General features: G+C 37.5%; 2 protein-coding genes across 2 annotated transcripts in view; one reads left to right on the plus strand and one right to left on the minus strand.

Annotated features, from left to right (window-relative positions):
• LOC134754451 (pikachurin) overlaps window positions 1–21101 on the minus strand; it is a 173940-nt gene that overhangs the window by 93924 nt on the left and 58915 nt on the right. The window contains exon 3 of the mRNA XM_063690786.1: window positions 4282–4406. Within this exon, the coding sequence (XP_063546856.1) occupies window positions 4282–4384 (103 nt within the window). The 5' untranslated portion in view covers window positions 4385–4406. The remainder of the gene's footprint in view (window positions 1–4281; window positions 4407–21101) is intronic.
• LOC134753620 (alpha-N-acetylgalactosaminidase-like) lies at window positions 8391–18345 on the plus strand. Its single transcript, XM_063689560.1, has 10 exons — window positions 8391–8731; window positions 10019–10193; window positions 10670–10844; window positions 11536–11633; window positions 13372–13533; window positions 14823–15017; window positions 15662–15826; window positions 16202–16274; window positions 17214–17247; window positions 17533–18345. The coding sequence occupies exons 1-9, from the start codon at window positions 8568–8570 to the stop codon at window positions 17243–17245; spliced, it is 1239 nt and encodes a 412-aa protein (XP_063545630.1). The 5' UTR covers window positions 8391–8567; the 3' UTR covers window positions 17246–17247; window positions 17533–18345.

Here is a 21101-nt window from a genome sequence, read left to right on the forward strand (position 1 = left end):
AAAATGAAAAATTTATTACAAATCCATTTAAACTCAAATTTCAATTGCGTATCGTAAAAAAATTAAAAAAGTCGTACTTCGAACGTAAAATGCTCTAGTGCAGACACGTATCATTTTCTGTGCACCTTTTAGAACAACAATGACCCTCTTTCAGAGCATGAGAAATGAAAAAAAGTTTTATTTCTTATACTTTCTGATACGTGATTCCCGTGGAGTTCGTATTTTCATTAATTTAACGATTTAGTTTATTTGTCAGATGCAATCTAAATATAAAACGAGACCTTTACTCGTAGTACCCTAATTCAATCAATCACATTTTGTTTCTTGTAAAATAAAGTGTTTTACTACTACTATTAGTTAAAAATTGTAAGTAGGTAATTAGAAAAAAAACCGGCCAAGTGCGAGTCGGACTGGCATTCCAAGGGTTCCGTACATTAGTAGTAGTAGTAGTAAACTCTTTATTGTACAAATATACATATTAAAAATTACATGGTACAAATAATAAGATGTACAAAGGGGAACTTATATTACATAATTTACACAATGTATTTTTTATGATGTGAAACGTGAGTGAAATGTCTTTAAAAAACCCGTAGGGGTCGGATCAAAAACTAAGTAATTAAGTCCGACTCACGCTTGACTGCACATTTCTAATAGGTTTTCCTGTGATCTATAGATAAAGATCTATTTTGGTATTTTTTTCAAAATTTTAGACCCAGTAGTTTCGGAGATAAAGGGGGGGGTTGGTCATTTTTGCCTATTTTCTTGAATAACTTCTAAACTGTTGGTTATTAGTTATAAAATTATAAAAAATATATATTTGAGATTCTCACAATGAGCTCTTTCATTTGATATGTAACACGATATAGTTTGAAAAACTTTATTATTTAATTTTCTCATTTACCCCCAAAAGTGGCCCCTGTGTTTAAAATTCATTTGTTTTCGTTACATGTCCGTCTTTAAGTCACAAACTTACATATGTATACCAAATTTCAACTTAATTGGTCCAGTAGTTTCAGAGAAAATAGGCTGTGACAGACGGACAGACAAACGGACAGACGCACGAGTGATCCTATAAGGGTTCCGTTTTTTCCTTTTGAGGTACGGAACCCTAAAAAATGAAAATATTATATTGTGACGGATACCTACTAATATTTATTGCAATGTCATCAATTGAAAATATAAACAATTTTCATACCCCAGACTTGCCCAGACTCATTTCACTTATTATTAAATTAATAAACTTAGTAGGAATTCCCCACAAATAAAATATCAACCGAGAAAAAAAGCCACCGATTGACCGATAAAATAGAGTTCCGGTCAAGCGTATATAAAGCATACTTGTGGCGAACACTGGCGCAAGCAATGAACCAATAAGCAAAGCTCGCCAATGGAGCGGCTAGGGTAGGGACGGGCCGGCAATTTGCGGCTTTTTCTCTACGCCTTTTAAAAACCTTTCCCGAACGCAATAGCGACCGAAAGAGTTTTTTGAGTGTATGCTTGTAAAAACGTATGTGGGTGATTCACTGAATGAGGTCCATATGTTGCCGTTTGACGGATTTGGGTTAGTTCCATTAGTTTTCGCCAAGATTTTGGCTTTGGTACCTACAGCGCCAGGCGTGAAGATAAGATGCATGAATGTGCAAAAAATTTAAAAATAGTGTCCTAGAACAGAAAAATGTTACTTTGATCCCTCCTAGCAGGGAAGAAAAGTGCCACTTTGATCCCTCCTAGCAGGAAAGAAAAAGCCCTTTTTGAATTGGTTATGTGAAAACTTTTTTAATTTACAGAATAATAACAGATTTTCACAAAGGGGACATCTATCAATTACATCACACATTTAGGGGAGGGGAGGGCTCAAGAAAATGTGACATTTTGTGACAAGGGGGAAGGGGGATTGAGTCACCGTGGCCAAAGTTATGTGAAAAATTCTTGGATGCCTTTTATCAAATGATTATCTTCAAAATTGAACATAGGTACATGAATCATCAGTACTAAGTATTTTTTTTAGTAAAGGTTTATAAAATTTTGAATGTGGAATCAAATTTAATAAATTACAATATAATGCTTCATGCAAAGCACAGTTGTGATAAGGTAAGGGCACTCCGAACTCAGTATCCTAGGCATTTCACCTCACCAGGTGCCCGTCCCTAGATCACCCCCCACCCATATGGGGGTAGGGGGGCAGTCTGTAAAGTAGGGACTTGTGTGCTCAGGAGCCGAGTTAAGTGCCTGGCTTACCTTCTGCAACGCTAAGTCGGTGATGTTCTTAGTTTGATGTACGACACTTTAGCATAGTCAAATGAGAGAAGTATGCCAAATACAGATCCTGCGAATAAATTTCATCTCAGTTAATAAAAAATAAAATAAAAAATCATACGTACAGGACCTACGTGGTGAGCCCAAAATTCTTTTCGTTGTCTTGTTTCTGACTACTCACACGCTTCTATTTTTGTCTTTTATCAAATAAATAAAAAATAAAAAAACAAGACAACGAAAATAATGTTGACCCGGTGCCTATACAGTTGAGACAGTGACTTGTTTGTACTCTGCTGCATTTTGGTGTTGATAAGGGGATATTGGCAACGTACAAACCCAGTGGGGTAAAATATTTTAAACGAATGCAGCGTGAGCTATGACAGAAATGTAAGACCTAGGAGGCAAGCAGACTGTCACTGTCGAAATTGCATTACAGTCTTATAACTAGTCTAATTGTTTTGAAATAGGTTATGTTGTGTTGTAGACTTGAAAACCAATGAAATAAATTGTATAAAACATTGCCAATTGTCAGTATCGTCATACTCATGCACGAAGCTGTATATATTGGCTAATGTGGAAGCCAGAAGGCATTTTTTATGTAGACCTACTGTTTTATTTCTACTACGACTTGTGCCAAACACTTGAACAGTAGCGTAGCACCTTATTGAATGAGAGTTTAAAATACTTTATGAATATGGAGCGCGCTTGGAAGCAAGGCAATCACATTTTGCTCATGATAGGATGACGAAGGTAATATTTATATTACAGATGAGTTTTTTATGATACTGCTTCTCAACAAGGTGCGCTAGATTTTGAGTTTTTAGTAGTTTTTCATAGATCTCTACAAAGTCACGTGATTTCGTTTTGAGCACGTTCTGTATGGTTCTTGGTGGTCTAAATAAATTGAGCGGCGGTGAGGTGAGTGGCCTATATTTTGCAACACACACACACACACATAGTTAACCTAAGTATATTAGTAACCGGTATATCCGTCAATCCCTTCCCAGAAAAAAAAAAACCTTAAAATGGCTTAGTCGTTTATCGAATAGCTTCAACAATTGGCTTTCCCTTTGAATTGCTTACCCGTTTGACTTAGCTCTAGGAAGGGGTTTCCCTTTCAGAAATACCGCTAAAATGAAAGGGTATCCCCTTCCTAATTCAAAAAAATATTACATCTGTGCTGTCAACACGTTAGACACCCAGTCCTTCACTTTAAACATAAAAAAACAATATTTGATTCTATTTTTACGGAGAGAAAGTTGAAGATGGAATAAGCGTTATAATTTATAATCGATACCCCTTCAAGAGGTTAGCGTTTAACTTTACAAAGCAGAAATTAAAAGGCTGGACTCCTTCCATCTACGCTGTCTTCGCTCAATTCTGCGCATAAAGTGGCAAGACAAAATACCGAACACGGAAGTCCTGCGTCGCGCCAAGATGCCTGGTATCGAGGCACTCATCATCAAACATCAGCTGAGGTGGGGTGGCCACGTCGTGCGCATGGGCAATAACAGATTACCCAAAGCTGTGTTCTATTCCGAGCTCTCTAGCGGAAAAAGGAAACAGGGGGGTCAGTACTTGCGCCATAAAGAAGTCCTCGAGCGTCACCTATCCACTTGCGGTATACCGAGCGATTCCTGGGAGGAAAGCGCGATGTGTAGAACGGCATGGCGCGCAACTGTTCACAAAAGTGTAGAGCAATACGAGCAGCGGCGCTTAGAAGACTTGGATGCTAAGCGCCATCTCCGTAAGACGCGCCCGAAGCCTTCGTACACCTACACCTACAATTCAGCCGGCCAGCTCCATTGCGTACCATGCAATCGCATCTTCAAAACCAAGTTTGGCTTCGCAAGCCACATTAGAGCGTTCCATGTTTCCCATTAAAAACGGTTGGAGTCGCCGTCGTCGGACACGGCGAGGAGGACATTATTATATGATACGAACATGTCAGCTCAAACCATCCAATGGCGACAGGTGCAAGGCATTCCCGCCCTTATCACAACGTGCTAAGTTCTAGATTACCTTGGAACGCGGCCTCGAAGAGCACAGGGTCTTGCGTGGGCAACGCGTGCGCCGCCGCCAGCAGCGCCAGCACGAGCGGCCACCGCATCGCGCTACATGCCATCACCGTCCATCTCCGTCGATATCTGCAATAAACATACACTAACTTAATAATGTTATTCTCATTCATTAAAGGAGACGTAGTATTTGTGCGAAAGAGAAGCGTTTATCCAGTATTTATTTGAGCTAAATTATTATAGTATGCGCCCGAAAGGGGATTCTTCGTAAGTAGGTATATAGTTAGGTACTCGAGCGTGTCAGATTAAATTATGAGTGATATCTTGCTACCAGTGGAGATCTATCTTAACCACTTTTAGCCGTCTGTGTTGGTTGGTGCGCTGTTAAAAAACCGTTCAGTAGATTGTGAATTTGGTAATTTTGGTCGAAGCTAATGGTCTAATTGTGCTATTATCTTAATCTGGCAATTATTACGTGTTTTCTTAATCTGACGTTTACAATGTGAAAGAGCGTACACCCATTTTAAAGGCCGGCAGCGCACTTACACCCCTCTGGTGTTGCGGGTGTCCATCGACGACGGTAATAGCTTACCATCAGGTGTTTCATCTGCTCGTTTGCCTCCTATATCATTAAAAAAAACCGGGTTTGGAACTTGTTGCCGTGGGATTAACCCTTTACTACGTAATATAAAATAAACTAGGTATTAAAAAAAAAAAACACTATTTCAGACAAGTCCATATAAAAAAAAATATTATGCTATAATATAATATTATTATCTAACTTAAACTAAGAGTTGCTTCAGTCGCCATATGACTAGTCTTATATTTATTCTATATTTACTTTTTGTTCTCGCTATGGTGAACGGATGACCAGTAACGAAAAATGGGGCTGTACAGGCTCTCGGAGACGGTCTTAAGTATTCGAGGTATTAAATTTGACAATGAAAATAAAATAAAATATGATAACTGCCGTATAAGGCTTCGGTATGCGATAAGGGCACATATAAATAATACGTACAAATAATTGTCAGATTGAGTATTCGCACAATTATATCATCAACGTGGACCAAACTAAAATCTACTTAACGATTTTTTAGACTACCCACCAACCAAGTCTACTACCAAATTTTATCAAAATCTATCAAAAATAATTCGACAAATACCTATAAATAAAAATAGGCCCTATCCGGTTGGTTTTGAAGTTCTTCTCAACTAAGAAGGTTGACTAGGTACGAGTTTTTGCCTACCTACCAGAAGAAAACCTACCCTAACAGAAGAGAAACGGAATCGAATGATTAGATTATGCAATCCCTAAGTTCGTCATTTTCCAGAAATGGTTTGGAATATTCCTTTGTGATTCAATTGATCAAAAGGTCAACGATCTCATAAAAAAGTAAGAACAAAGAACTTTAGTACAAACATTGGGAAATATACAAAAGTAAAATAATCCTACAATTCTATTGAAATTGACGTTGACTTGTAATCTCCAGACTCCATTATGAAACTCCTTTCTTTGTCACATTTTCGTAACGAGATGGAAAATTTTAATGATAAAATTCAGTGAGTTAGCGATAAAGGGTAGATTCTAGTTTCAAGCGCTAATGAGTGGTCCGGATATCCCGTTAGCGGAGTTAAGTACGAATCCCTGTCGCTTTGACACTAAAATGAGCTAGATATAACAGATGGCGTTATTTCCTTGTGACTATTTTCTAAAAATCCTAATTTTTTTTGGCCGGAGCACCGTGATTACGGCTACATAATAATAAGTACGGAAATAATATGGTTACTGCTTTCAAAACTCAAAAAGCTGTCCTCAAAAAGTTTTGCTAAACACTGTTTATTTACTGGGATTACAATGTTAAAGTACAATAGTTATTTGTGAAACAAGAGAGGAAAGTTGGTTTTTCTTGCGAGTGTTGCGAGTGTTCATGAGCGAAGCTAGTGATTCTACGTTAGAATCTTGAGCGTAGCGAGGGACTCAAAAACACGAGATGTAAAATAACTTTGCTCTCGTGTGACACATATAATTTTCTACCTCAGTAGTGAGAACATATTAAAGGTTAAAATGTATTTCGAATTTGTAATAGACCGGATGGAGTGGCAGTTCCTCTAGTAGCTCAGTAGTAGTAGTCTAGTAGCTCTAAATTAAACAGTTACTTTGTTTCATTCCCTGGAGTGACGAAAGTCGCACTTTCCTCACTCTCTGGAGTGACGAAAGTAGGCTTGTTCGAGCTGCTGAGGTGAAAAACAATATTCTCAACTTAAGATATTTGGCACAGCGACCTTATCAGTAGAAAAAGGCGGAAAATTTAAAAAGTGTAGGCGCGAAGTTGAATAGCTAAGGTATACCGAAACACATGTCGTCAAGCTCACTATACTTATGAACCTATTGAATGAGCTGATGCCTTTACTGATACTGGAAAGCGATTATGTAAACATACTACATACCTATACGAGGCCTGGACGTCAGTGAGATGACGATAACTCATTGCTGGTGTCCTACTTTATTACCTACATATAACATGAGTTTCACATGATTATCCATTTGGTTTCTTGAGCTAATAGTCGCCTCCAACATCCCCTTATAGCGACCCCATTCCGCACACTAAGTTTACCTTAAGTTCATATGATGAGTGGTTACACTTTCGCGTAACTACAATGTGTTCTATAATTCTATATTACCAATATCTTCGGACGAATCCATTCGTATAATTATGATTGAACTTCACTTACATTAGCCATGAACAATTCCCTCGGATCACACTTCACACTGAATACTGATATACGTTATTCACAATCTACAAGAGACACCTCATAATTCTAATAACACCACAAGCAAGTTCTTGAATAGATCCAAAAGAAAATATCACTCTTCCCGTCGATTTGTTCGCACACAACCTACTTTTCATACTGTCGTTCGGGCGTCTACCCTCTTGTCTCCACCCAAAAAATCACAACCACTTAGAAGCGGTTATTTAACTAAAACGTGACTACAAGCGCCATCTACTCCATGACGTTGGCAACTATTAAACTATTCGCGATATTCGCGACAACACAGTTGGGTGTGTCAGTAGAAAAAGGCGCGAAATTGAATAAATTTATTTATTTATGTTATAGGCGTTCCAAAATTGAAACCCTTACCTTGTGACAAATTGTAAGTACAAGTTGCCTAATGCCTTTAGTTAGTCGCACCTGCGAGAAATGTGCATGTGCTGACCGAAAGATAAAAAAACAAGCTCATATTTAATAACGAGTATGACAAAGATGAATGGAATGCGAAAATTAATAAAAAATAACAGATTTCTTCGTAGGTATAGAAATAAATATGCAAGTGTTTTTTGCGCTCCTTATGTAACAGTATAACCCGTCTATTATATAATATTATTGCCTGATAGTGGTGACATCTCAAGCGCCTACTCATTTTCTTAAGCAAAGTCACAGACATATTTAGGTAGGTAGTTACTTAATATGCCCACTTTGTAAATCAATCTTTATTCATGAAAATTTATTCATGTGTCTTTTAAGTAGTAGTAAAATATTTATTTTATGTAGGTAATGCTTGAACGAATGAGAATGAGAACGGTAACGGATACGAATGAGATCCCGCCCTTTTTCTTTTATTATGCTAGTCGCAAGGTTTATTTTCTTAACCTTTTCGAGTTTTTCCAATACAGGGTCACAACGAACGCTATAACACGCAGGCGAGGTCCATCCAACGTCCGACCCTTTACTTAAATCGTCTAGCTCAACTACACTTAAGTACTTTTTATTTCGTATGTACCGACCGACGGTTCGACCGTACGTGACGGCTTGCGTTTGATGTGACAACGGGGTGAAATAGCCTTTACGAAAAGATTTCACTGCTAGATTTTCCCAAGGAAAAATATTGGGGTGCAGTTTTACCGATTGTTTCCGGAAAGTTTGAAAAGCGCTGACTTGGGTACTTTCAGATTCGTACCAATTCCTACTTACAATAGTTGCAATGACGTTATGGAATGGAATGGAACGTTATCTACTTTTAAATGCTCATTGGTTGAGATAAATTAAACGCGAAAATACAACTCCCACAAGTCACCACTCATCAATATGTCAGTGTCAGACTGTCAGTTTCACTTAATCAATATTGAAATGGATATTTGTTCAATTTGTTTGTTACCGCTCTTCAGTTAAACAATATTTCGCCGGAAAAATGAGTTAATTTGGATACGGTTAATAAAATCTTGAATTTGCTTTCCATTAATATAAACTAATATTCAATGTACAATCTTGAGTAAATTTTACGGAACCAGAATGTTTGTCGGGATTCAGATTTTCGTGTTTATATCCGCTCTGTGCTTAGATTTCGTGATGTTACTAAATAACGGCTTGGCCCGGACACCTCCCATGGGCTGGATGTCGTGGGGGTACTACCAATGCGCCGACGACTGTGACAAAAACCCCGAAAAATGTCTCAAGTGAGTTCCACCGGTATTTATTGTTTGTAAACAATGTCTACGAGGTACGGTGCTGCTAATAATTTGAAGAATGTACTTAAATGTAATGTTAGTATTTTGTTTTTAAATCATACGTCTCTCGTATATGTATATGGCTGATAGAGCAGAATAAATGAACTTAACCATGCATAAACTTGATAATCAAAGCCGTAGAAAGCAAGTAATGCCTGTTATCTGATAAGAACAATATAAAAACGACATGGCTGCATGAAAAGTGCATTTTTCTTGTACAGTATCTTATAATCATTTTGTTTAAATTTATGGATTACTTTTTGCATAAGTATTATCTTTTTAAAGGGATATTAATTATTTGCATGCATATTTTCATTAAGTCCATTTTGTTTCTGAACTTATACAACTATAAATATGAAATCGGTACACGGCAGGAAGAAGTTGATAACTCGAGATATTTTATTGAAGAAATTTTAACTTAAAATAGAATTACATAAGGTTCAAACTTCTTCAATTTTTTCCCACCTATTATCAACTTCTTCCCGCCGTGTACGGAAATATCATTATGAACCACTTATAAACTTGCATTTTTAAAACATGACTATTTACAGACAAAGAGGATATAATAGGATAGAGCGGTACTGTCATAGTAAATTTTGTAGCCTCAGTAAATTCACTGCCATCTATCGACACACGATTAAAACTATAAATAAAAATATCAAAAAATGTATGGATAAATAAATTTTTTTATTTGCAATTTGCATTAATTATTTTTATATTATTTTGACCCATGTTCTTTTACTGATATGCATTAAAATTGTTAAATAACAAACGAAACCGTCAACGCTATCTATACGAGAGTAGGCCAAAGGTAGTGGTGCCATCTGATTGAGAATCAAATTTTCTTAATTTTCGAGGCATGTATCCATCTATTACGGAGTTATATCTATCTTTGATACAGAGGTATTACAATAACTGTACAAATACTAAATTAAATTACTAACTAGCTTAAATCTAAAATAGGCCCTCGAAGCATTGTACCAAGGATGCTGACAGCATTTCCTCATTGTATCATAATCCTGATATGTTGTGCGAGGAAGCCGCCAGCTTTTTGGTCACCACTTTCTTATAACCTTTCTTATGTATTTCATCATGTGTTTGAACCTCAGTTTTGACATGTTGATAAAAAGAATGCAATAAATGACAGAAAAATTGGGTCCGGATCCTTATCAAACACAGACAGAAAAACATCACAAAAATATAAAATAAATACTAAAATTTTACATTAATTTACAGTGAACAACTCATCATGTCTGTAGCGGATGCATTATTTAATGAAGGCTATCTGGAGGCGGGGTATGAGTATGTTGTGATCGATGACTGCTGGTCGGAGAGGCTGCGGGACAGCAATGACCGTCTAGTGCCAGATCGAAAAAGATTCCCGAGGGGCATGAAGTTCTTAGCGGACTATGTGAGTTTTTTGCACAGTACTGTACTTTTGAAAAAATGAAGTGGGATACACAATTTATCTCTACTGAGTTGGAAGTTACCCCACAACACTCTTTTCTTTAGCCTGTGTGTATTTCACTACATAGTATAAAATAAAGTCGCTTTCCCCTGTCTGTCCATCCGTCTGTCCCTATGTATGCTTAGATTTTTAAAACTACGCAAAGATATTTTAGATTATAGTCTGTATGATTCGTGACCATAAAATTTGATAATCCAAAAGTTAAGAAAATACATGCAAAAGTGAGCAAAGTTGATCAGGGATTTATGAAGTTTATTAAGAGCATTGACAAGGGGTTAACATAGTGTTCCTGATATTTTATAATTAAATACAGTTTAATATATGTAATATAAGTTTTTATTCATGAGTATGTTGCTGTTGTATTTGTTGTTGAAACAGTTTTTATTTGAGACCGATATCTTGTATTTGTTCACCACCAGGTCCACAAGCTGGGTCTGAAATTCGGTATGTACACCAACGTGGGCGCAGACACGTGCATGCACTACCCAGGCTCGCGCGGACACTTCGAGAATGATGCCCAACAGTTTGCGGAGTGGGATGTGGACTATCTCAAAGTTGATGGCTGCTTTGTGGAAAACACGTATCTTGATACTGGTAATTTAATTACACAAATCAAATTTCATCCATACTAATATTATAAATGCGAAAGTCTGTCTGTCTGTCTGTCTGTGTGTTCCATCTTCACGCTTAAACCGCTGAATCGTTTAGATGAAATTTGGCATAGAGATAGGTTGAGTCCCTGAGAAGGACATAGGATAGTTTTTATCCCGAAAAAGAAAATAAAAAGCGGGGTGGAATTGAGGTAATTAACAAAGTGCCTGCTAATTTGTGTGTATAATATGCTCAAATTTAGATTGCTATGAGATTTTTTCAAGGCGCTATTCTTACCTTAGCTGCAGTTACTAAGTCCACGCAGACGAAGTCGCGGGCAAAAGCTAGTATTTAATAAATTAAGTATATCCTCATTGCAAGCTGCATTGTCACAGAGTGGTTGGTCTTAGTATATGTGCACTGTTCAGTCGCATCCATGCTCAAGGCATTATAGTATTATGTCAGGGGGCATAGCAAAGGTGTCAAACGCGTTAATGAACGCCAATTAAAAAAAATATCAGATTGACAGTTACAAAACAAGCTACATGATCATTTCTGCATTTTTTTTATAGTTAACAATTGTCACTTGCCTTAGTGGCAAATAACCACGTCTTCTTATGATGTTTTTATTTGTTTAAGACCTAATTTTAACACTACTCTTTTTAAGTCTTATTTATTCGTGTACTGATTACAGCATACATAAAGCTTGGTCACTATTTGAATGAGACTGGCAGACCCATGGTGTTCTCCTGCAGTTGGCCTTATTATAAGGAGTACATTCATAAGACTGAGGTGAGTACGAATGTAACATAGGTACTTGTATTATTATTATGTATTTTATTTTCTGTAGTATTATGTATTTTAAGTCTATGCTACTATTAAAAACAGTGTTAAATGATTTCATGGCATTATTTACATAGTCGGCTCATAAGTTCTGTCATATACATAGTATCAAATAAAATCAAAAGTTTAAGTTTATTCCGTATAATTTGTACAGCGTTTGAAAGCTTATAAACTAGAGAATCAAAATGTATAACATTTATTCAAAATGACCGCCATAATTATCTACACAGGCTTGAAGTCTTCGTGGCCAGTCGTCAATGGATTCACGCACCACTTTCATGTCGATATTGGCCACTGCCGTAGCAAGAGATTTTTTCAGCGAGTCTAGATTTGCATGAGGTTTTGAGCACACCTTTTCCTCTAAATACTGCCATATTTTATAGTCTAAAGGATTAAGATCTGGGCTAGAGGAGGGCCAATCTTCATGCCGTATAAAGTCGATTTTATTGGAGGCGAGCCAGGCTTGTGTAGACTTTGCCTTATGGGCTGGAGCAGAGTCCTGCTGGAAAACCCAATGCTGGTTTAGAAACATCGTATGGGATAGTGGTTTCACAATATTAGTCAACACCGTGTCTTGGTACACTTTGGCACTAGTTTTTACTCCTTTCTCACAAAAATGCATACTAGTGACGCCCGCATAAGAAACTCCCAGCCAAACCATCACAGATGAAGGGTGATGACCTCTTTGAATACGGGGAATGCTATTAGACGCTTCTTTACTATTGCGAGCGTACACTCTATCATTTTGTTTATTACAGTTTTCTTCTATGTCAAAAATTTTCTCGTCCGAAAACAGTATACAACGGTGCTTATTTTTAGCGTTCTTCTTCAATAAAGCTTTAGATCTTTTAAGCCTTAAAGCTTTAAGCCGACCATTGAGAAGATGGCCAGTTTTTCGTTTATAAGCACGAAGTCTCAGGTCTTGATTAAGCACTCTTTTCACCGTGTTTTTGCTCAAACCCATCTGGAGGGCCATAACTTTTTGTTTCCTAGCGGGATTTCTGGCAATGCGTGCCCTAATTGCTTGTACAACCGCTGGAGTCCTAGCTGTACGCGGACGACCGCTTCTTTTCTTGTCATTTAAACTAGAGACCTCACTGTATCTTTCTATGGTACGATACACAAATCTTAGAGAGAATTTTAAATTTTCAAGTAGCTTAAAAAATTTAGTCGGCGAGTGACCACAACGATATAGTGCAATTATTGCGGTACGGCTATCTTTAAGCGTCCACTCCATGTTGAAGAAAACAGAAAATTGCAAAATTATACTACTCAAATATTTAATAAAGATTCGAAAATCAAATGCAGAACGGTTTTTGTTTTAGGAGTTCCAAATTTAAATTTTAAAGGCCAGTGACAGAACTTATGAGCCGACTAGGTATATGGATCGATTCTGGTCGTTACAAATGCAAATTCGAGTCACTTGACTGTCATCGCCGTTTTTCCTGAAATTCAATATTATTGCAGTGTGTTTTTAGGCATTTCGTAATGTCGGTTCACTTTACATTTTATGCAGCTTAATAGAGCAAGAAAGATAATGTGTGTGTCGTTAGGGAGGACAATTAATTCGTCACCTTCCTCTGTCATGTCAAGTCATACATTTTTTTTGACAGTGAGAAATTAGCACTTTGTACCACATTTTGTGGCTTAGTGCTCAAAAATTAATCATCAAATCCCGTGTTTCCAGTTCAGCTACGCTCCGATCGCAAAACACTGCAACATGTGGCGCAACTTCCACGACATCTTCATAAACTTCGGCAACGTTGCGTGGATCATAGACAACTATGAGAAAAACAACAGGCTGTACAGGCAGTTCCATAAGCCGGGCCAGTGGAACGATCCTGACATGGTAAGTATAATAAGGCGGGAAAGGGGTTAATCATCAAATCCCGCGTTCTCAGTTCAGCCACAGAATAAATAATAGTACTACCGTACAGAAAGGAAACTTCTTACAAAACCGAAGTTTGACGGCGGTTCAGGGTCGAATCATGCTATCCCTTTCTAATATATGGCACTATCCCTTTCGGCTATTTAGGGTTGTCAAAATTCAGTCATTAACTTACTTATCTGCGGTCGTGCACGCAAAGGGACGTCAAGTTGTGCCAACCCTAATAATTGCTCGGACTTCGGAGCAATGCTGAGCCGAACGGAGCCGAGTTTGCCCGAAGCGAGGAGATTCGCACCCCTGGTTCAGCTACGCGCCTATCGCGCAGCAAGCTGTACAGCATAGAGTAACTTATACTAGAGCGGTACTGTCATAGTAAATTTTGTAACCCCAGTAAATTCACTGCCATCTGTCAACACACTTTAAAACTAAAAATGAAAATTTATAAAAATACGATAGAATGTATTTAAATATAGATAAATGATTTTTTTTGTTTGCATTAATTATTTTTATGATTTTGACCCATGTTCTTTCACTGATATGCGTTAAAATTGTTAAATAACAAACGAAACCGTCAACGCCATCTATACGATTGTAGGCCAAAACTAGTAGCGCCCTCTGAACGAGAATCAAATTTTCTTGATTTTCGAGGCACGTTTTTTCCTTAGACTGTATCCATCTATTACGGAGTTATATCTATCTTTGTGTACAGGCAGGTCCATAAGCCGGGCCAGTGGAACGATCCTGACATAGTAAGCGAAGTGTTAATCTCGTGTATTTTGGATTGTTTAGATAACTATTTTAAATTAAATTAATGTTGTAATAAGCAGAGATGTCTGCTAATGAAATAATAATATGTTAAATTTAAACAAGGTGCCCAATTGCCCACGAAGATCCAGAAGGATTTTAACACTGCGTTCCCGTGGCCAAAATAATAATAAAAAAATTGTATGACAACGCCAATTTTGTAATAACATGTTTGATTTTTGTACGAGTAAATCCCTTGCAATTGGCATGTAAATTAAATTTTATTGGAACCATCACTTTATATTACCTAATTTTTTTTAAAAGGAGTATTTTTACAAAGTGTTCCTATTTAGACACTTTGATGTTTATCGTTTATTTATCAAACAAGAATTTACCTAATGCTGGTAGATATTCACTTTTTTTTTAAGCCAGGCAACGTTTAACATGGTAAGCAATGTTAACTAAGTTTACGGTACCTACGGAAAAACATCTAGTATTTTTTTTAGATAATCCTAGGAAACAATGGCCTGACCGAGAGCCAAAGCCGCATCCAAATGGGCTTGTGGTCGATGTGGTCCGCGCCCCTCCTAATCAGCTGCGACATGAAGAACATCACGCCCTTCGAGAAACAGCTACTTCAGAACATGGACCTGCTGGCCATAGCCCAGGACCCTAGAGGGAAGATGGCCACTGCCTTTAAGGTAATTATTACGATACGAGGAACATCACGCTCTACGAGAAACAGCTTCAGAACCTGGACCTGCTGGCCATAGCCCACAGACTTTGAGTGTAATTTCTGGCGTTTGTATTACATACATGAATACATATAATCACGCCTATTTCCCGGAGGGGTAGACAGAGACCACGAATTTCCACTTGCTACGACTCTGACATACCTGTTTCGCTTCCTTCACTTTCATAACATACCTCATACACGTTCGCCGGTTTAGGGTGCTCTTGGCCTGGCCTTTCTTCAGGATTTCCCCGATTTGATCAAAGTCCGCCGAGGTCTACCCCTTCCAACTCCCGCTTCTACTTCTCCCTTATAAATACCCACCAACCCACCAATTCCTCAACCCACCAACGGAGCGGCAGCTGACGTTCACGAGGGTTCATCATACATAGCCGTTAACCACTATACGAGTTTTCGCCCTTTGGTCATGGAAATCTGTTCCTGGCCCGCGGTCTATAAGCTTTGCCGGAATATTTATACAAATATTTAAGTAAAACTTTAGAAATAAGTCCTTAATGAAGTTGACCGGTCGAAGCATATTACAGATGACGTGGCGCCAGCAGCATAGCTTTTACCTGTCATTGCCAACCCCATTTCTCTTGATAATTTCAGATTCGAGAAAAAGTTACACTGTGGGTCAAACGCCACCTACCAATGAAAGGGGACATCCATTCTTCATATTCTTTCGCACTTGTCAATTTGAGGGGAGACAATCAATATGTCTCTTTCAAGCCTGCCGACTATGGATTGGAAGCGACTGATGTGTATACAATTTTGGTGAGATTATTAAATTATATTTTATAAGTCAAAATGTAACAATTTCTTAAATAGAAAAAACCGGCCAAGTGCGAGTCGGACTCGCGCACCGAGGGTTCCGTACTTTTTAGTATTTGTTGTTATAGCGGCAACAAAAATACATCATCTGTGAAAATTTCAACTCTAGCTATCAAGATTCATGAGATACAGCCTGGTGACAGACAGACGGACAGCGAAGTCTTAGTAATAGGGTCCCGTTTTCACCCTTTGGGTACGGAACCCTAAAAACGTCGCGTGATGTCAGAGTCTCACGGAAGTTTTGTTAGTAATAAAGCCTTAATTAATCTACTAACTTTTTTTGCTATAGACTTACGACACCGAACTTTCTTTTTTCAGGATGTGTTCACGGGCGTTTTCTTAAGAAATGTGACGAGACAGGAGGTCCTAAACGTTTCGGTTTCGCCTCAAGGTATGTTCTTGTTTTTAAACCTTATCGCAAAGACACAAGGCCCACGTATGGTCATTCGAGGTTGTTGTGGTTAGTAAATATATGTATTTATGGACCAGGAAATGAGTTGAATAAAAAAAAAAAATCGCTTAATAATTATGACAACCGATATTTATTCGTAACTTTTCGATATTAGATATTAGTGCTCATGCCTTTAGAGTCTAAATAGGGTATTTGACTGTATTTAAAATAATTTTTTTCACACCATGCATGAAATAAAGCACCAGATAATTATTAGAAAAACATAGTGAGCAGTTATTTTTAAACACAAGTTCTATTTAATAAATCGGATAGAAATATAAAAACCGGCCAAGTGCGCGTGCGAGGCGGACTCGCCCACCGAGGGTACTTTTTAGTATTTGTTGTTATAATGTCTAAAAACAGAATAATATAAATATTTAAATGGGGCTCCCATACAACAAACGTGATTTTTTTGCTGTTTTTTTCCGTAATGGTACGGAACCCTTCGTGCGCGAGTCCGACTCGCACTTGGCCGGTTTTTATATTATACAAGACTGCGCTTAAAAAAACTTCCTAGTGTTTTTTAAGTCCCGAGTCTCCTTTATTGAGTCTTTTTTTAAGCGCAGCTCAAAAAGACTAGTCTCCCAATCATACAAAAACTCTCTGTTCAGTCCGTAGTCGCTTTTCGCTACAACATACGCATTTTACTATGTTATCGGCTACGCTCGTAGCGCGTAGCACACGCTGGCACTGAATGTGTTAATATTACCACGAAAAACCACGTGACTCGGTCGTTCGACCGATGATATAATATCACAGGTACAAAATATTGTACGTCATTGGCCGTATGACTGACGTGTTTTTTTTTTGTTGTTTTAAAATCCGAATTTACTATGGTACATTTTATAGATTGTACAACAGTATTTATTTTTGTTTCAGATATTATTCTGTACACATTCTATCCGCTATGAAGGTGAGGCGTAGTAAACAAAGCTAAAGGCTTGGTGGTAGTGACAGCTATCTACCTCTCTCGCGCGAATGATGGTCCCTATGAGTTCCTTCGAGTTTCTTTGGTTGGGCTTATAAAAAAAAAAATAACGAATATGTTTTTACCGTATTTTTGTTACATTTCTAAATAAATTAATGTACTAAACTTCCAAATAATGTCTAAAACATTTTACGTGACAGCAACTTCATATAAAATTTGACAGTCATAGGGACCAATTAAAGAATAAGAATAAAGATCATTTATTTTCAGCTAAAGGTTACAGACATTCCAGGGGTCTCCGCACTAGGCAGTGCCTGTATCGCGGGGAACCAATTATAATTTAAATATCAGACGTTGTTACAATTAAAAACTATCATTTAGTAAGAAACTACTAACTACAAACTACAAACTACTAACTACAAATTCGATGCGAAAGTTAAAAGGTGTCAAATCTGTCTTCAGTTAATTTCTGTTGTACAATATGGGCCTCTAGCTCGGTTACCTTTTTCTAGTAGACTGAAATACACTTAGTAATTGTCAAATTCGCAAATTATTATTTATTTCCTTTATTTATTTTTAGTCTTAGGCTAGGCTTTTTACAATATGAGTATAAAAGTAAAATATAAAAACACTTACAAAACATTACAAAATTATATAAACACATTATAAAAAACCTAACCTAGGGTGCCGCCGGCAGCGGGGCAGGGCCCAAGCTGCCGGTGGTCAGGGCCGCAGAGAGAGGAATATATTTATTTTATTATTAGGTACGTAAAGATTTTTCTCGTTTATTATCTTTATCGGGTTGCGTAAATGTTATGTCCGTCCAAAATGAAATTATATTGTAACTCTAATATTAGGTTAAGTTCGTTTTTTCATTTTAGCAGTCGCAAAAACCTATTTATTTAAAATACTCGTACCTACGTACTTTTGTTAAAATAAGTGGTACTATCCTAAACCTTCTTTGATTTATGTTTCGCAATTTTGTTTTTTATTTCGTGTTTGGATTATTTTGTCATGTGATGACATTTATTTATTTATTAAAACATGCGTTAAACGCGGACTGGTACATACATACTAAAAATGTGCTCAATTTTTTTGTGATATTAAAAGAAATAATATAATATACTTCTTATGGTTTACTTATTTTAAGTTTAGTCAAAATCCTTCTAGAAAACAATGTATCTAATTTAAAAACATTCAATCAATTTTCAATTTTATTATGATTGTACCTGCACTCAACCCAATTGCAAACTTTTACAATAAGATGTCTTTGAAGCAAACCTTTCTGTTAAACTGAACTTATTTCTTAAACAGAAATGAATGACAGATAGAGACAAATGATTTTCAACAACCTATTAAATTCGGCAAACGTTTATGAATAACACTATTACTTTTTAAAGTTTCCCCTCTGGGTTGGAAGGTTAGATGGCAGTCGCTGTCGTAAAAACTAGTGCCTACGTCAATTCTTTGGATTAGTTGTCGAGCGGACCCCAGGCTCCCATGATCCGTGGCCGTATGCCGGGATAACTCGATGAAAAAGAAGAAGAAAAGTTTTTAAAGTGCCCATACAGTCTTCTGTATTAAAAATTCCTTACTATTTTCAAGTTCCGTAATAGTAAAATGTCGCCCAGGAGAACCGTAGCAGCGTAAGACACGGTTCCATTTTCTCCAGACACCAGTTAATTACGACTCTAATTGTGCCATTCTTTTCCGCGACAAGACTGTTCCTTCCAACGCATGTTCAGCATATCGCTTTAAGGACCAGTGTAAGTTTGAGCTTCAGTTATGCTTAGTGGTTGAAGTTCTCGAGCTTTTGCTTATATTGGATAGTTGAGATGAATAATCGCTAGCACTTTTCATTAGGAATAATGCACAGCTCATTTTTTAAGGTAAAAGGCGTATAACATTCCAGTAATGGTGCAGTTAGGATTTTTCGTATATGAGAACTAGATTTCAGCTCATTACTTATGCGAAAACTCGGAATAGTCTGGTTATAACTGCGTTTTATAAATCCTGGGGATTTGTATACAATTTCGGCAACTATAACCACAAATATTCTGGTATTAGTGGTTATTTAGCAGATTTTGTAGGTACAGTGAAAGAAATAGTTGCCCGAATTCAGTGTGTAGGTATACAGGTTTAATAAGGTATGGATGGATGGACCACGAGTCCTAGGGTCTACATATTTGGTTAGGCCGTAACCGTGACAGGATGATATTTGTATTATCTCAGTTCGAAAATTGAATTCTAATACAATAAATATCTGCCCCTTAAAGTACCTACCTATGTAATTACATACCAATAAAACACGTCAGAAAAGCGGCTACTTATATCTATAAGTAACTTGTTGGTGTACACAACTTGAATTTTGACGTAAGTTTACAGAAATCTGTATACAGCAGTACTAGATTGAATCTTATCTAGCGATATCTACACTTTATCCCCAAGTTTATTCAATGATTGGACGCATTTCTTGAAGGCTCCCAGGCTTCAATAAACCTCCTTCACTACCTCGGCGCGATCCCGTAGAATCCAGACGTTAAATTCTCGGAGAAAAATGGCGGAACTCCGACATTTGCGGGCATTCTTCGGTAATAAATGTTGGCGATGTGGGGCTAAGATGGTTGTAGGTAACTTGAGGACGTATTCGAAAACGCGTCGACTGAATTTTGATTGGTCATATTTGTTTTAGTGCCCCATTTTCGTCCGACAAACAAATAGTAAACGATTGTAACGATCTCCTAGCCCAGGCGGTAGTGACCCTGCCCACGAAGCAGGGGGTCCCGGGTTCGAATTCTGGTAAGGGCATTTAGTCAGGCTGCTGATGTACTTTTTAATTAATTAATGTTGCTATCAATTTTCATGTTACTAATCAATACCTACCTACTATATTGGCACCGCCTTCGAAAACTAAGTCATTACCCGGATGGTTATTAATTTGCTTATAATTAGGTATTAATTACTTTTTGGCAGAAATTTGCTTTACGACGGGATAGGGACTGGACAAGGATAGGGTGTGGGGTATATAAAAAAAAATTGTGCTTTTCAGTGGGTTGGTTTTTTGAAGACGGTTCCCTTTTTCAAAAAAAGAATTGAAATTAAATTATTACAGTTTTTACCCTTTTTTTGGTTTTTTTTTTGTTTTTTAGTTTTCTCTGTTGTTTTTTCCATCCAGGGAATTAGCGGATTTTATAAAGGGTCATTCATATCCCGTACGGTCCACGCGCGATTCAATTAACACAAACGAGTGCTCGACGCTCCATCCGACGTAATATGGACCCTCCTGCACTTGAAATACGATTGAAAGCGGCACGGTGCAGTTGAAATGAGAATGTTGGCGGTATTTCGCTTTGAATACATTGTATTCAGCAGGTAAGTAGAAATACCTACATAAAGGACTACAATGGCGTTCCAATGGACAGCAAAATGGTTTCAGCGAACTTATTTAACCTTTTCGACGCCGTGTAAAACAAAAGCTGTCATCCAGACGCCACGTTACTGAAGTGTCAAAACTGAAATTGAACTTTATGCATACATATGGTCTATGTTGCTCTGTGGTCTATGACCGATTAATCGGTCTTTGGAGTTGAACCTACGGTGCGTATATATCGGTCATTAGCGTCCAAAAGATTAATTTTGGTATAAACAAGCTCTAATGACGCTTGAGTGCTAACTTTAGGTCCTTAGGTCTACCCTGACGCCTACGAAGCTCGAGGTTTTGGGTTCGAATCTCGGTAATGATATTTTTTTATGTGATCAGCACGGATATGGATATTACTTACCTTATTAATATCTATAAGTATTCTATTTACATGTATTTACTGAACTGGCTCGTGCCA

The sequence above is a fragment of the Cydia strobilella genome, chromosome 2 (genome assembly GCF_947568885.1).
Source record: "Cydia strobilella chromosome 2, ilCydStro3.1, whole genome shotgun sequence".
NCBI lineage: Eukaryota > Metazoa > Arthropoda > Insecta > Lepidoptera > Tortricidae > Cydia > Cydia strobilella.

Excerpts from the sequence above, each read along its gene's own strand:
- LOC134753620 (XM_063689560.1), top strand. The coding sequence starts at position 8,568 with ATGTTTGTCGGGATTCAGATTTTCGTGTTTATATCCGCTCTGTGCTTA. Across the intron at positions 11,634-13,371 it reads AGTACATTCATAAGACTGAG|TTCAGCTACGCTCCGATCGC; the intron begins GTGAGTACGAAT and ends CCGTGTTTCCAG. Across the intron at positions 13,534-14,822 it reads AGTGGAACGATCCTGACATG|ATAATCCTAGGAAACAATGG; the intron begins GTAAGTATAATA and ends TATTTTTTTTAG.